This window comes from Cynocephalus volans, chromosome 7, assembly GCF_027409185.1.
Source record: "Cynocephalus volans isolate mCynVol1 chromosome 7, mCynVol1.pri, whole genome shotgun sequence".
In the NCBI taxonomy this organism is placed as follows: Eukaryota; Metazoa; Chordata; class Mammalia; order Dermoptera; family Cynocephalidae; genus Cynocephalus; species Cynocephalus volans.
Genome location: NC_084466.1, coordinates 119,340,406 through 119,356,459, shown reverse-complemented (window position 1 = coordinate 119,356,459; position 16,054 = coordinate 119,340,406). Strand labels below are relative to the sequence as shown.

Sequence of the window (16,054 nt, the reverse complement as noted above, 5' to 3'; positions counted from 1 at the left end):
AAATTTTAGTAGCGGAAATGTTTCAGCGTTAATTAATGAGTGCAATGAAACCTAATTTCCTGACGACTTACCAACTAGGTGAGAATTATATTTGTGATGAATTTAGCCAAGATGATTATAAATCTCCCATTACTTCTTTTTGCCAAGACCTGCCAGTGGCTAAGGAGCAATAGTTGTTTAGAAACTACTACAGAACGGAGCCAAACCAAAAAGCTGGGACTTATGTAGTGTGATAAGTACAGCAACATTGTCTGTGTGTTTTCTAATCAGTAGAGATGTGTCCTCAGATTTCTCATTTAGATTTATTCCAGGAGCAAACACAAACCTCCCCTACAAGTGGCTCTACAGCGATCACAGCTAAGGAATTCAAAGAGGGGCCAGAGGAGCCCAAGAGTCCCATGTTTACAGGGAAAAGACAATATAAGTATTCCCATTTCAGTAGTTTCCTCTGGTTAAATTTGATGAATCTGTTTTTTTGTTTAGTATCAACAAAACTGAAAAGGTTGTGACTTGTGTGTTCCCTAAGTGTCATCTGAATGACCCATCCAGTCCCCGAGCCCAATCCCCCGGCATTGGCCAATCCTAATTTTCAGGGATCAAGGTAACAGAAGGCAACCTTTCAATTCCATGGCCTGCAGGAGTAAATTGTTCTCCAGTATCTTAAAAAATACTTGGTAGTTGTAGTAGATTGGATTATGTCATCCCCAAAGTCCCTGAAGGTTGAATTGTGTCCTCCAAGTTTTATGTATGAGAAACTTAGCCACCACTGTGACTGTGTAGAGGGTGGGGAATCCTATTATGGTAATTGAAAGTTGGAGCCTTGAAAAGATGATTGGATTGTAGGACCATGCAGTCGTGAATGGACTAAAAATGATGAACAGGGGCATGGTTCTGAGGGCTTTGAAAGAGGAGGAGAGTCTGTTGCTCTTTCTACTTCCACCATGTTCCAAAGTGAGACCCCTGGGTTGCTGTCACCAACACCAGACAGACTTTGGACGGCCCAGCCTCAGAAAGTGTCAGCAATACATTTTGTTTTCTTATACATCACCCACTTCCAAGTATTTTGTTAGAAGCAACAGAAACAGACTAATCCAGTAGGTTTATATTCCCACAGTTTCCTCTGCTTTAGGCCATCTAGTGCTGCATAAATTGTTCTGCATTTTTCAATTTCCACCCAAACATAAAAGATACATCTCTTTTTATTTACATCTCCAATGAAATACACTCAAAGAATTTGTCATCTTAGCAGATGTTACTGAATATTTTGGGGTAGGGAGCAAAAGGGGATTAAATCACACACCACCCAGTAAGGACTTAAAAACTGCACTAGAGTATTTATTTCATTTTCACCTTGTGTATCCCTACGAGATTTTTTCTCTTACTTTGTCTTTCCCCAACACATTTTAAGTTTCCTGAGGTGTGAATTAACGTCCAGCAATGTGTTTGGAGCACACAGATCTCTTGAGATTGCCAGAAGATGAACAAATGCAAACAAAAGGTTGGATTTATTATAAGGAGGTCATTGGCTTGACTCACTGACCAGCCCGTCTTGGCTGCGGAAGGGCCTTGGGAAATGGAAACTCGAGCTGGAATGCTGTAATAAACTCCTCAAATCTCGTCCTTCTTTCTAACGCACATCTTTGCTCATTTGCTTTGCTCTTAGATCTTGTAGCAGGTCAGTGCCCCTGGGCACATGAAAAAGAAGCCTTCCTTGTTTGTCTCTTCTGCTTGGGACTTCTAGACCGAGAATGGAAGCCGTTCATTTCATTTTCAAGATCACACGGAAAACAATTCTTGTTGGTCTAGCAGGTGAGAGATGCCCCAAACAGCATTAATCAACCTTGGCCTATGAGTGCAGGGATGTGTTGTTGAAAAAAGGATGCTCCTGTCATAGACACATGGATAGAAGGGGAAAGAAAGTGGGGAGTCAGTCAGGCAGCAGAGTATGTGTTGTGTCAAACTATTGTGTATTTCCCCATGTTACAGATTTTTGAAGGCAACAATTGGGAAAGATTGATGACCTATTTAGTTATGAATATGTTAAATGAGTAATGGTGACCTCTGTTTCAAAACATAGAATTGAGGTCAGCAGCCAGAGTCAGATCCCTCTCATAGCACGTGAAGGCTTCACTCACTTCGCCTTTCAATTTGTGGACAAGCCCAAGGAGGCTGAGACTTTCCACAACACGTACATTCCAGTGAACACGTATTATAGCTAATTTTTCTAAAGCATTGAGAAGTTTCTCCCTGTAATAGGGCATTTTTTCTATTTTTAGACCTTTTAAGTAAAAGGTGAATGCTGTATCTTCAGACTTTATGTGAAATTGTTGGAAACGGCCGTATCAGTAATGAATCACTTGTTGCAGGTGATCCTCAGTGATCTTCATGCATAACAATTTCTGAAAAGTGTCCTCAGCGTCTCTGTGGTGGCCTATTTGTGCATACATTTCAGCAAGGTCAGCATCAGCCGATTCAGATGAGGCTTTTAGTTTCAAAGTATTTTGAAATTCATTTATAGCTAATCGAACCAATCTGTCCACTTCTTCTCTATCCTGCCCTCTAGACTACCTGTTTGCAGCTTTCTTTATTTGGATCATCTTGTCCTTGTAGCAACGCCCCATCTGGTGATGCACAAAAGTAGAGGTGGGTGTTGCCCACAAGGCCGTATTTAAAAACTGAAGAGCTGTATCTAGAGAGCCTTTTCTTCAGTAAAACGTGGATGCATATTGAAAGACATAAGTCTGTGAGGACTTGTCGGTCAGAGCTTCTTTAATGAACTCTTCTCCTTCAGCTTCTTGTCCTACTTCCTGAGGCTTCAGTGCAAGGAGAACCTCAATATAGGCATCTTCTGGATTTAGCCTGCCGGCCTGTCTTAGAAGGTGCAGAGTTGACGTGTTAAAACCATCCGATCGATGAGCAGTAATTGCATACCCAGTGCTGAATTCAGCATTTTTAGGGTGTGCTTCCAGAGCCTTTTCAAAGCAGTCCTTGGCCTGTTCGCAATTCCTTTTACCCCACTTCAGCAAAGCCCATCCTTCCTCATGGTCCATCTCAGGACACTCTATTCAATAGCAGAAGTGACTTGCCAACGTCTCGCAAGTGCTCTCCACCTTGCCCAGTTAAGTCTGGTCTTGCCAGTCTTCCCAGGTGGTAGCACACCCAGGCATAGTTGCCCCAGGTCACCAGACTTCTCATGTCTGATTGGTTGTCATGATCTCACTGGATTAAGTCTTCGGCTTCTTTCAAGCTCTCCAAGGCTTTCTGATTATGGCCTTTCTGGTGCTTCTTACAGGCCAGCAGGTTGTGTATTCCCACACTGTACTTGGTGTCTAGGAAGAATCTCATCCAAGACCCTGTTTTCTAAATCAGGCGTTGCAGTGATTTCAATTAACAACTTCCATGTAAAGTGACATCTCAACTGAGCCAGGCTATCTTCAGTGAGATTTCCATCAGATTCCTCACAGTAAAAGAAGACAGCAATTATTTCTATTTTTAGTAGTATTCAGTCTACTGGAAATGAAGCCAGCACTTCAAATAATCAAATATTCTCCGTCCCAATGTCCCTGCCTCTGTTAGCTCTTGCCTCTCTGGCTCCTGTGCTTATACCATTAGGAGAGATTGCAGGTTGACACAAATACCCGGAGGAAATGCTGAACCCTTCATGGTGCCAGCAGGTAGGTATTGGAAGTCTACAAGTCAACTCAAAAGAGATTTTTTCTGCTAATGTCAAAATAATTTCAGCACCACCTTCAACACTGCAAAACCCTTCTCTCCTGCTCCCTCCCAGCTTTGTAATACACCACTAATGCTGTCTGAACAAATGCGGAACAGAGGGTTCACAGAAGGGTGAATTCCTTACTCATCTTTCCCTTACTCCCAACACGTAAACACATTTTGGTTTTCTCTCCTCCCAGACAGGGTTCTGAGTGAAATTTGAGAGCCAAATATGGTTTCAAATGATGAATTTCATGAATGCTTGAGCTAGGTTGGAAAATGTGGTAGGGCATCCTACCTCCTTCACCTCTATGAAATTACTGAGCCAATCCCAAACAGAGAGGTTGAAAAATGGGTGGAACCACCTCGCAATGGCAGACTTACTGCATGGGGACAGAAGTAGGGGGATGAGTGAACATTGCATGGGGCTAGATGTGTCTATGTGAGGAAGTGGCAAGTCTCACTTTTGTAATTCACTGAACCTAATGTCACGTAATGTTGCAGCCTAGTGGCGGGCAGTTACTCTAAATCTCAAAAAGTGAAGTGATCACTCAGCTACGCATGGAGAAGACAGAATAGTAAGTTTGAAGGGGACCAGAAGTTTTCTTTCCAATATTTTACTGTTTTATAAAGTGCAGCTGAAGTTCTAGTCTTCCTCTAAGAACATAAGGGGGCCAAAAGAAATTTGTCTCTAATAGTGAAAAAAAAGTGGCCCTCACATCCTATGTAAGTATATTTGCCTCTGCGTTCTCAACTAATTGTCTTACATTTTATACCTGACATGTTTTCTACCCTTTAGTCCCAAGAAAGACTCCGGAGGGGACCTTTATAAATTTCCTTTGATGCTATATTTGACAACGTATAGCACAAAGCAAGTTTCATATAAATCCCATTATCCTGACTCAAAATATTTAACCATAACCTCATCACAAAAAAGACTATAGAACATTCCCTTTTGAAAATAAAGGGAAAGGGAAAATTCGCAAAAGATGAATAACTGTCAAGTGAGGTAGAGGATACTCAGGCTTACAGAGTATCTTACTATTTATTGCCTCTGAGAATACAGCTGCTGGCTCCATAGAGTCCTCTCATTTCCGTCAACATCTCCACCTCATAAACTCCCCATAGATCTTGGATTTTTCTTGAGTGCATCCCTGCATACACTCCCAAGCCATCCTCTGCAGGCCTGAGTCTATGGAAGATGACATCCTGACACTGAGTTTGTTCTTGCTTTACGGCAGGACTGCTTGGTTGACTGCTGAGGTCAGGAGCTCCAGAAACCTTTCTTTTTACCACCCAACCGTGGTCCGGAAATATTGTCTAATGAAACTTGTGCACGTGCCTGTGTGGATGTGGGTGCGGGTTTGAATGTGATGGTTGTGAACATGGGGTGAGATCAGGAGTGAATAAAATCAGTATTCCTCACTGAAAATAGCCTCCACTTCTAAAGGAGATGGAATCAGGAAGAGCTTCTGACCCAAATGCTCCACTTTGCCTACTGTAGCCCGTGGTATGATGAGAGCAGACACTGCCCAGGGAAAATCATCCGCACAGACTGCCATTGCTCTAGAGCTGCTAGAATATTTGTGGATGATGATCCATTCCAGGCTTTCTAACTTTGTCGCATAATCTCAGGAACCTCAGCTGCTGATCCAGCCATCAGTAGAAAGAGTCCCTCCTTCTGAGTGATCTAATCAGGGCCAGGGTGACCTGCATTGATAGGTGCATCGATAGGTGATATTCCAGATTTGAGCCCTCACCAAGATTGCAAAACTTCCAGCGCACACTTGGAACAGCCTTACAGGGCTGTCCTGCCAACTTGCCAGAGGAGAATTATTGTTCTTTCTTATAGGTAGTTGTTCATCAACATGCGTCATCTTTTCTTTCCTCTTGGTCCTGGGAAGACTATGAGGTAGAATGGCATCAGAGAGGTGTCCTTACTCTCTAAAAGAGGAATGCTAAGAACCTAAAGTCCTGTTACCTAGTAAGCACACAGAGAGTACTGTCATTAGCAGTGTACGTATTATTATCCAATTACGAGTATGTGTATGTGTGTGGTGACTTAACCCCTCTGTGCATATGGCAGGTGGGCAATTGTAACCACAAGTAGCCTTCCCTGTGTGTAGATCCTCTTCCCTTCAGCTGCTTGTATTTTTGATCAACGTGCATAAATGGAAAGAAGAGCTCACCCTGCTCCTCTGTCTCTGTATCACTGGGATCAGGAGTATCTCGACATGGGTTTTCTTCATTCTGGAATAGTCCAGAGCCCCCTTAGGCCACCCCAACCAGGGGACTCTAGAAACACAGGCACAGGCCATTGCAAAACCTCTCGGGTAGCCTAGCTGCCAAGGCTGGGGAGAGGGTGAGCCTGCTTTCTGTCAGCTCCACAGCTGTGGACAAAGCTCACATCATTGTATGGCCACGGGCCCATTATATTAAAAAGAGAGACTGGATACTCTTGTGGCAAACTCCTTTGCAATCCCTCACTTACAATTTCTTCTCAAGACAGGTATAGGTGTTTACTGGAGGAGAGATCCTAGAAGCGGGGCCCCTTTTACTGAAAACTCTTCCTCTCCCACTCAATGGGACATCCAGTGGGAGAACTGTATCATGTCAGAATGCTTTTCAGTAGAAAATATTTTCTGTATTTCACCAGTTCTAACCAAACCAGCAAAGAAAGGAATACCTATATTTTAGAACCAACACTTCAAAACCGCAATAAGATTTCCCATCTTCTAACATCTAGTATAGTGGTTTTTCAAACATTAGCATGCAACGTGATCACCTGGAAGACTTACAACACACAGATGGATGGGCCCCACTCTGATGTTTCTGAGTAGGCAGGTCTAAGGTGGGGCCTGTGCATGTGCATTGCTAACACGTTCTCAGCTGATGCTGATGCTGCAGGTTAGGGTACCACACTTTGGTGAAAGGCAAATTGTTTAGTAGTCCACATTTCAGTTTCACAGTAATCCCAAAACTTTAACTTGGTATCAGTAAGACCAGAAAAAAGACGGTTTTTGAACATAGCTTCTTCTCCTTCCCATGTAAAACCCTGAAAGGATCTAAATGCTCTTTCCCTGACTGGTCCCCATGTCAGCCTCCCGTCTAGGCGCAGGCCTCTGTTCCCGTGAACACTCAATAAGTATCCTTTGGATAATTCTCACTGCATTAGAAAGTGCTACACTAATGAGATCTCCTTTGGAATTAAGATCGCTTACTTCTTCCTTCCCTTAAGAGCACTGCTGCTCTTATTAAGCAAACTCAGTAACAAGACAGTTAGAAAACTCACCTCTGTGCATATATTTTCATCTTGCCCATTTGGATCTACTTTCCTGCCTTCTTCACTATGCTCTGTGCTCGGGGAAGCTGAGTTTATGGACTTCATTAACTGGACCTCTCTGATTTTTGACTTTCTTTTGGGTTTAGCCCACCAGAAGGCAGCAGTCAGAAATCAGAGTGCAGGAGGAGGTGAAGCTGGTGGTGTTAATGCCTAAGCTCCCACCATGCTCACTTGGCAGTGGTTGAGTTTTTCACCAAAAGCCTTTAGAGAAGCCCCTCCGCTACAGCCACAGGTAGAGGTCTCTGCAGGTCTGGGGACCACTCTCTCCTCTTGCCCTGTAGGCCTAAGGGTGTCATGTTACCACCATTGTTAGTCCTCGCCCTGCTCCTATTTAGGATCATCTGCTGTTGATTTTCCTGAACTTTGCCCACAGCCTCTTAAATAGCCCCTCTAGTACACTCTCCTCCATTACCTGCTTGAGGGTGCCTATCAGAGTCGGAACCGTGAGTGAGACAGCTCCCCTAGGAGAAGGAAATGGTCCATAAGGACAGGTTTGGAATTTCAAAGTGCACAGAAATAAGGTTGGGAAAGCAGAGAAAGCCTTTACCTCATGGTGCTTTGAGGCAGCAGGTGCTCTGTTGTGGTTTGGTCCAGGCTGGGAGGCTCCTCTGGCATTTGTCCGCAGAGTTCTAGGGCTTTTCAGAAAAGCATATGCTTATACAGAAGAGGTATCCCCAGGCAATTTTTCATTCCTTTCAGGCCCAGTGAAATTGGCAGTGTTCCATCTTCGTGAAAATGAAACTTGGAGAGAGGGAGAACTGTTTCTGCTTTGATTATGAATATGTGCTCAGTTTTGGCAGCTAACACGATGTTTGTGAGAAGCAGTTTTGATATGCACGTTTACTGTTGGGGTCAATGTGGCCTAGGAGATAGAGGATAACGGGATCTTCTGATGACATTCAGACGTTGTGGAAAGACCAGTGGAGAACAGGGATCTATATTTCTGTGGAACAATTCAGACTCTTTTGTCAAACTGGTTACTGTCACACGTTCCCAGCCAGGTGGTTCCATGGACATCTGCAATGGAAGCTCCTAGGACCAGGGTCAGTGGTTGATGCCCAAAGGAACCCCGTAGAGAGCCACTGACAATCTGTGGAAGAATAAGGTTGCAGGTGAGGCTGCAGTTGGCTAGGTCTTCCTCTGTGGGGTTGCGGTAGGCAGAATGGTTCCCTCCGGGTTTGAGGCAGTGGCGTGTAAGGATAAGTGCATGTTGTTTACATCCTCTGGCAGCATTTGTATTACTGCCAACCGAGACCATAGTGGAGCCTACTCAAATGTACTGACAATTTGATGATCATTACTGTTCACCATCAGGGGTTCAGACAATGGTGTTTGAACTGGTCAGTAGAGGAACGTGTGCACCTAGTCAGAGAATGTGATGGGGCCACTGGGGTCTCTAGTACTTTATGATGTGTGGCTGTTAAAGTCTAAATTGAGGGCTGGCTGGTGAGCTCAGTTGGTTAGAGTGTGGAGTTATAACACATAGGCCAAGGGTTCGGATCCCCATATCAGTCAGCTGCCAAAAAATAAGATAAAATCCAATCAAAATGCACATAATTCTTCTGAATTGTTCTTATGTTCCTGCTGTTTCTATTTTTTAGACCACCTATAACGGAGCCAAAACCAGCAGAGAGTCAGTCAAAACCCATTGACATGTTTAATGACTTTCTGTGAGATCCAGGCTGGTGTAACTCTCCACACGACTAGCAGGAGAAAAGGACCATTTGGAAAACTCTGATATCCTCTTGTGAAGTGTTACAGAGTCATCCTGTAAGTGTCTTTTTCCTGGTTATGCAGGGAGTAGTGCAGCGAGATAAGCTAAAGGACATAGAACAATTTCCCTTTCAGTGAGTGTTCCATGGCAGGGTTATTAACTTCATTGTCTATTCATAATTATCTGGAAAAACTGTAGCCCAGCTGTGCTGTTTCTTCCTTCTCCTGGGCCCTTAACTAGACTATCTTTCCCAAAATCCCTTGTGTTAAGATGTGGTCATATACCTGAGTTGTGGCTAATGGAAAATGGGCAAACATCGTGTGTGCCATTTCCAGGCATAGGCCATGAAACGCCCATGCATGGTCTTCCATGGTCTATCTTCTTTTGTGTGAACACCTGGAAGCAACATATGAAATATGGTATAGTCAAAAGATGGAGGGAGTCTTAGTCCTTGGATCACTGGATGAAAGACAGCCACTTGCCAATCAGGAAAATGAGAAGTAAATCTCTATGTTGCTTGCCAAGTGATATTGCAGGTTTTTTGTATGATAACAGTTTGCATTACCATAACTAATAGAGATGACAAGAAAAAATTAAAATTGTATATACTTTCCCAAATCTCAGATTAGCATCATCTGTTCCAATTCAGACTCTTTACTTTTGTTGAAGTAGACAATACTTTAGTTCTTTAATTATAAAGAGGGAGAATTGCTAAGACACTAAGAGAAAGAGACTTGTCCGAAATATTTTCCATGAGCTTTTAATCCCTGTGGGCCAAAATGCTCATATAGTTTAGATATTAGATATTCCTTTGACTGATCCAGTGTTCTTTCTGATATAGATAAGTGGCTCACTTTGTCTTGAACCACTGGCTGGTCTTGCTTCACTGTAATTGGTGATGGATGATAGAGTGACTACAGCTCGAGCTGGGCATCCTCAGTGACAATCCCTTTCAGCCAAAGACCACCAGGAATACACCTGTAGTTGAGCAAGATGGGTCCATCCCTCATTGCAGTGAAAGAGAACATACACCATGGGGAACGGTGGGGTGTCTCAGTAAGAGGGCGATGGAAAGGATTTATCAGATTTGAGCTTGTGCTAGGTGATTATGGGGAGGGTTTAAGAAGCAGGGCTTTGCTTGGGATTGAATGCTGCCAGGAAGCAGGAATGATTCTATGATTGCATATCTTGAATTCTATCTGGAAAGGGGGAAGACTAGACGGAGACTAAAGGTGTAATTTGTAAAGAAGCAGCAGTCACTCACAGGAGCCAAGCGAAGGGGCTGTTTGTTTATTTTGGGACCCAATTGGACAGTATTCATATTTTTGTCTGTGCTCAGACATGATTACAGAGTGGCCTTGTATTTGGTCTTGATCCATCCTGAACACAGGATGGCACTGTGTGATGTTGATGTTCTGCAAAATTGTTTGTGTGCCACAGAACAGCAGGCCAACTCCCAGATGTCGCGACTGCTCTTCACTTTCTTGTCAGGGAACTACCGTATTACCATTCCAGCAGACAGAGGGGTGTCCTGGCCTTTGTAAGGCCAAAGATTACAGACAAGGCGGATTACCCAGAAAAGGAACATCAGACAGCCTTTTGCACATTCACAGATCATGTATGCAGTATCTCTTAGGAAAAGGGTAGGCTTGAGAAAAGGTATAGTATAAAATCGCCCTTTGTGGAAATTAAAAACCTCTTCCACAACTCATTCAGGGTGGATTTTAGGCATCTTGAGATAAACCACACTGGGCCGTTACCAAGAGAGAAGTTCCTAGAAGCCTGTGCTGGCTCTATTGACATCTCATCAGCACAGGATATTGTTTAAATCCATGTGTTCTTCCCCAAAGCCACCAAATCTCAAGATTACCTAAATAAAGAGAATGCCAATCCCATTCCCTATGTATACTCTACAGATAGAGGTAGGTAGTAAGATTCCTTAAGGATAATAAGAGCACAGGAATGAAGGGTGGAACCAGCCAGGGTAAGAAAGAAAAGGGAACTAGGCCCAGGCAGGCCTGCTGTGGAAGCCCACATCTGCCTGCAGGGAAGAGAGACTGTTAGGCAACCATCTGGGGATGAGCAAAGCCAGGCCATTAGAAACAACCTCCTAGACATGTGGGTGACAGGACCACCTGATGGTGGGAACTCCCTCACACACGTACACCACCTCACCTATTTTAGAGCTGTGTGCTCTGAGTACAAGATGGTAAAGCTCCATAACAGAACAACAATCCTTATTCTGTCTATGGGTTCAAGGGGACATTTTCCCTTGAGTTTTCCTTCCCTCCTTCCCATCTTGGACAAAGCGAGAGCTACTAAGACATTCTCCTTTCACTTGCCTTTGTGCACAAAAGATAGTGTTGCTCAGTGGCCACCTGGTGGTAGACTGCCTGGGGTCATGACTGGGCTTTGCTGTTTATGTGATGTGTGATCCTGGGCTAGTTGGTTCATATGTCTAAGCTACCTGTAAAATCGGGATAGGAATAAGAGATGGAACAGGACATTGCAAGGAAAGCATGTCTCATTTAAGAGCATTCAGTAGTTGTGAGTGTTGCTTTCACAGTGTGGGACAAGTCCCTCCGCGTGGGCAGTCTGTGCTGACCATGAGTGAGAATTTTTTGTCTAGCATTTGACTGTGGTTCTATGTATAGTGCTTTTAAATAGTAGGTAATTGCCTCATTGTCAGATTGCTTGTGACATTGCAGAAAGTAGCCATAACGATAATGGACCTCCTGCAATAGGCTCTTATTACCATCATGCAGGGTGAGTGCTTTCCTGTACGTGTCCTCAACCTTTTGCTGTTCACCTTGCTCTGTATACATGTTGGCTAAATCCATATACGCTATTGTAAATGTGGGCTTTTTCTGTATAGCAAGTTCAAAATGAAATATGGCTAATCTCATCATTCTGTCTGCATTTTCTTCATCCTCTCTGCTACGTGGCAACTGTGTAGCTTCCTTTATTTCGATCATTTGTTGTCTGTAGCAACACCCTATCTGGTGATGTAGGAAGACGGAGTCGGGTGTTGCCTGCAAGGCTGTTTTTAAGAGCTGAAGAGCTTTATCCAGAGAGCCTTTTTTTCGGTAAAACTTGGCTGCATATCGAAAGACATAAGTCTGTGAGGACTTTTTGGTCAGAGCTTCCTCAATGTACTTTTCTCCTTCAGCTTCTTGTCCTACTTCCTGAAGCTTCAGTGCAAGGAGAACCTTAATATATGCATCTTCTGGACTTAGCCTGATCGCCTGCCTTAGGGGGTGCAAAGAAAACTCCTCCGTGCCTTTTATTGCTGCATTAAAGCCATCCAGGCGATAGGTGGCAATTGCATACCCGGTGCTGAATTCAGCGTTTTCAGGGTCTGCTTCCAGAGCTTTTTCAAAGCAGGCCTTGGCCCGTTCATAATTCTGTCCTCCACACTTCAGCAAGGCCCATCCTTCCTCACAGTCCATCTCAGGACACTCCATTCTATAGCGGAAGGGACTTGCCAACCTCTCGCAAGTGCTCTCCACCTTATCCAGGTAAGTCTGGGCTCCTGCCCGTCTTCCCAGGTGGTAGCACACCCAGGCATAGTTGCCCCAGGTCACCAGACTTCTCATGTCCGATTGGTTGGCATGATCTCGCTGGATTAAGTCTTCGGCTTCTTTCAAGCTCTCCAAGGCTTTCTCATTCTGGCCTTTCAGGTGCTTCACATAGGCCAGCATGTTGTGTATTCCCACATTGTACTTGGTGTCTAGGAACTCAATCTCTTCCAAGACCCTGTTTTCTAAATCAGTCATTGCACCGTCTTCAATTAGCAGCCCCCAGGTAAAGTGACATCTCAATTCCTTCAGCCTGTCTTCGACCTGATGATCATCAGCGTTCTTACTGTAAACGTAAAAGCAGTTTTTATTTGTTAGATGAAGAACAGCCAAAAGAAAAACCCAGATAAAACCCCTTGTACTTTCGTTTTTATTCTTGAAGGAACACACTTCCTTTTATTTTCTTTACATTACCTGGATTTTTAAGATACGCATGGACTGTGATTGCAGTTTGCTTGGCCCCATTCTCTGACTCTGGCACTTTCTAGCCAAATCACCATGCTGTGCTTCAGAGTCCCATTTATAAAATGGAGATGACAATAGTACTTATCACACTGGGCTTGGAGAGGATTAATAAGCCCATATATATAAAGCCGTTAGAGCATGTTGTGTGCTACATAAGAGTTTTCTATTTTACTATAAATATAAATAGGCTGAGATCAGTTAAAAATGCAGAGCCTTCGGAAGCACTGTTGACTTGAAGACCCTCGTCAGCATATATGCAATAAATTAAGACCACCTAAGAAAGATAATATTTGAACAAAGTTTTTTTTTCTCACTTGTTATTTGGAAATAATTATAGATTCACAGAAATTTGCAAAGACAATGCAGAGATCCAGTGTATCCTTCATCCATTTTCCCCCTATGATCATATTTTACATAGCTATAGTACAATATCAAAATTAGGAAATTGACATTGGTACAACAATGTGTATATAATTCTATGTAATTTGTTCACATGAGTATACCTATGGAACCATCACCTCCATCGATATAGAGAACTACTCTACCACCACATCTTCCTCATGCTATTCCTTTATAATTATACCTGTCACCTCCTCACTGGCACCCCGCAAACATTCCTAGTCCTTGGAAAACTCTATTTCGTTTTCCATCTCTGTAATTTTGTCATTTCAAGAATGTCATATAAATGGAGAATGTCAAACAAAAGGAGAATTCAATACATGAAAATCAACTAATGTAATATACCACGTGAACAGAATGAAGGGAGAAAAATCTCACAATTATTTCAATTGATACAGAAAATATATCTGACCAAATTCAATACTTTAATTATAAAACAATCAACAGACTAGCAATAGAACAAAACTACCTCTACACAATGCATGTCATATATAAAAAACACACATATGAAAGTACAGCTAGCATCACACAAATTGTGAAAGACTGAAACTTTTCTTCAAAGATTAAGAACAAGGTAAGTATGCCCACTCTCACCACTGGAAGTCCTAGTCAGAACAATTAGATAAGAAAGAGAAATAGAAGATGTCCACACTGAAAGGAGTAAGTTAAATGATCTCCATTCACAAATGACATGATCTTATTATGTGCAGAAAAACCTAAAGATTCCACACAAAAACTGTTAGAATTTTGATAAGTAAGTTCAGCAAAGTTGCATGACTCAAAATTAACATGTAACAATTAGTTGTGTTTCTGTACACTAATGAAAACAATCCAAAAAGGAAACTAAGAAAACAATACCATTTACAATAGCATCAAAAAGAATAAAATATTTAGGAATAAATCTAACCAAAGAGGCAAAAGACTTGTACATGAAATAGTACAAAACATTGCTGAAAGAAATTAAAGAAGACACAAATAAATGGAAAGACATCCTGTGTCCATGGTTTGGAAGACTTAATATTGTTAAGATGTCAGTACTACCCAAGGTGATCTATAGATTTAATCCAATCCTTATCAAAATTACTTTTGTGCAGAAATAAAAAAATTCATCCTAAAATTCACATAGAATCTAAGGATTCCCAAATAGCTGAAACATCTTGGAAAAGAAGAACAAAGTTGGATGTCTCACATGTCTTTATTCCAAAACTTCGACGAAGCTACAGTAATGACAACACTGTGGTACTGGCACAAAGACAGACACAGAGACCAATGCAATAGAATAGAAGAGCCCAGAAATAAACCATCACACATATGGTTGTATCAGTCAGCTCAGGCTGCCATAAAATACCGTAGACTTAAGCAACAGAAATTAATTTTCTCACAGTTCTGGAAGATAGAGGTCCCAGATCAAGGAGATGGCCAATTTGATTCCTGGTGAGGACCCTCTCCCTGGCTTGCAGGTGGCCACCTTCTTGCAGCATCCTCACATGGCCTTTCCTTGTCCTTTTGTGGCTGGCTTATTTCACCTAGCATAATGTCTTCAAGGTTTATCCATGTTGTGGCATGTGTCAGAATGTCCTTTCTTTTTAAGGCTGAATAATATGCATACGTACACACACAAACACATATAATATCTTATACATCTATAGTATAATATCAAAATTGGGAAATGTATATTACATTTTCATTTTGTTTCTTTATGCATTGATGGACACTTAAGTTGCTTCTATCTTTTGGCTATTGTGAATAATGTTGATATGAACTTACGCATATGTAAGTCTCTGTTTGAGACATGGAAAGATATCTGGTGTCTCTCTTTTTTTTTTTTTTTTAATTTTATTTTGTCGATATACATTGTGGCTGATTATTGCTCCCCATCACCAAAACCTCCCTCCCTTCCCCCCTCTCCCCCCCAACAATGTCCTTTCTGTTTGCTTGTCGTATCAACTTCAAATAATTGTAGTTATTATATCTTCTTCACCCCCCCCCGGTTTGTGTGTGTGTGTGTGTGTGTGTGTGTGTGTGTGTGTGTGTGTGTGTGAATTTATATATTAATTTTTAGCTCCCACCAATAAGTGAGAACATGTGGTATTTCTCTTTCTGTGCCTGACTTGTTTCACTTAATATAATTCTCTCAAGGTCCATCCATGTTGTTGCAAATGGCAGTATTTCATTCTTTTTTATAGCTGAGTAGTATTCCATTGTGTAGATGTACCACATTTTCCGTATCCACTCATCCGATGATGGGCATTTGGGCTGGTTCCAACTCTTGGCTATTGTAAAGAGTGCTGCGATAAACATTGGGAAACAGGTATACCTTCGACTTGATGATTTCCATTCCTCTGGGTATATTCCCAACAGTGGGATAGCTGGGTCGTATGGTAGATCTATCCGCAATTGTTTGAGGAACCTCCATACCATTTTCCATAGAGGCTGCACCATTTTGCAGTCCCACCAACAATGTATGAGAGTTCCTTTTTCTCCGCAGCCTCACCAGCATTTATCGTTCATAGTCTTTTGGATTTTAGCCATCCTAACTGGGGTTAGATGGTATCTCAATGTGGTTTTGATTTCCATTTCCCGGATGCTGAGTGATGTTGAGCACTTTTTCATATGTCTGTTAGCCATTTGTATATCTTCCTTAGAGAAATGCCTACTTAGCTCTTTTGCCCATTTTTTAATTGGGTTGCTTGTTTTCTTCTTGTACAGTTGTTTGAGTTCCTTATATATTCTGGATATTAATCCTTTGTCAGATATATATTTTGCAAATATTTTCTCCCACTCTGTTGGTTGTCTTTTAACTCTTTTAATTGTTTCTTTTGCTGTGCAGAAGCTTTTTAG

The 16,054-nt window shown here is 42.2% G+C and overlaps 1 protein-coding gene and 1 pseudogene across 1 annotated transcript; both read right to left on the bottom strand.

The window, feature by feature from the left end:
• Nucleotides 1-2,066: 2,066 nt before the first annotated feature.
• On the bottom strand, nucleotides 2,067-7,672 carry LOC134381733 (interferon-induced protein with tetratricopeptide repeats 1B-like; annotated as a pseudogene).
• A 3,627-nt stretch (nucleotides 7,673-11,299) lies between these two features.
• Nucleotides 11,300-12,625, bottom strand: LOC134381732 (interferon-induced protein with tetratricopeptide repeats 1-like). The gene has a single exon (XM_063101580.1). The coding sequence runs from the start codon at nucleotides 12,545-12,547 to the stop codon at nucleotides 11,300-11,302; it is 1,248 nt and encodes a 415-aa protein (XP_062957650.1). The 5' UTR covers nucleotides 12,548-12,625.
• Between the last annotated feature and the right edge of the window lie 3,429 nt (nucleotides 12,626-16,054).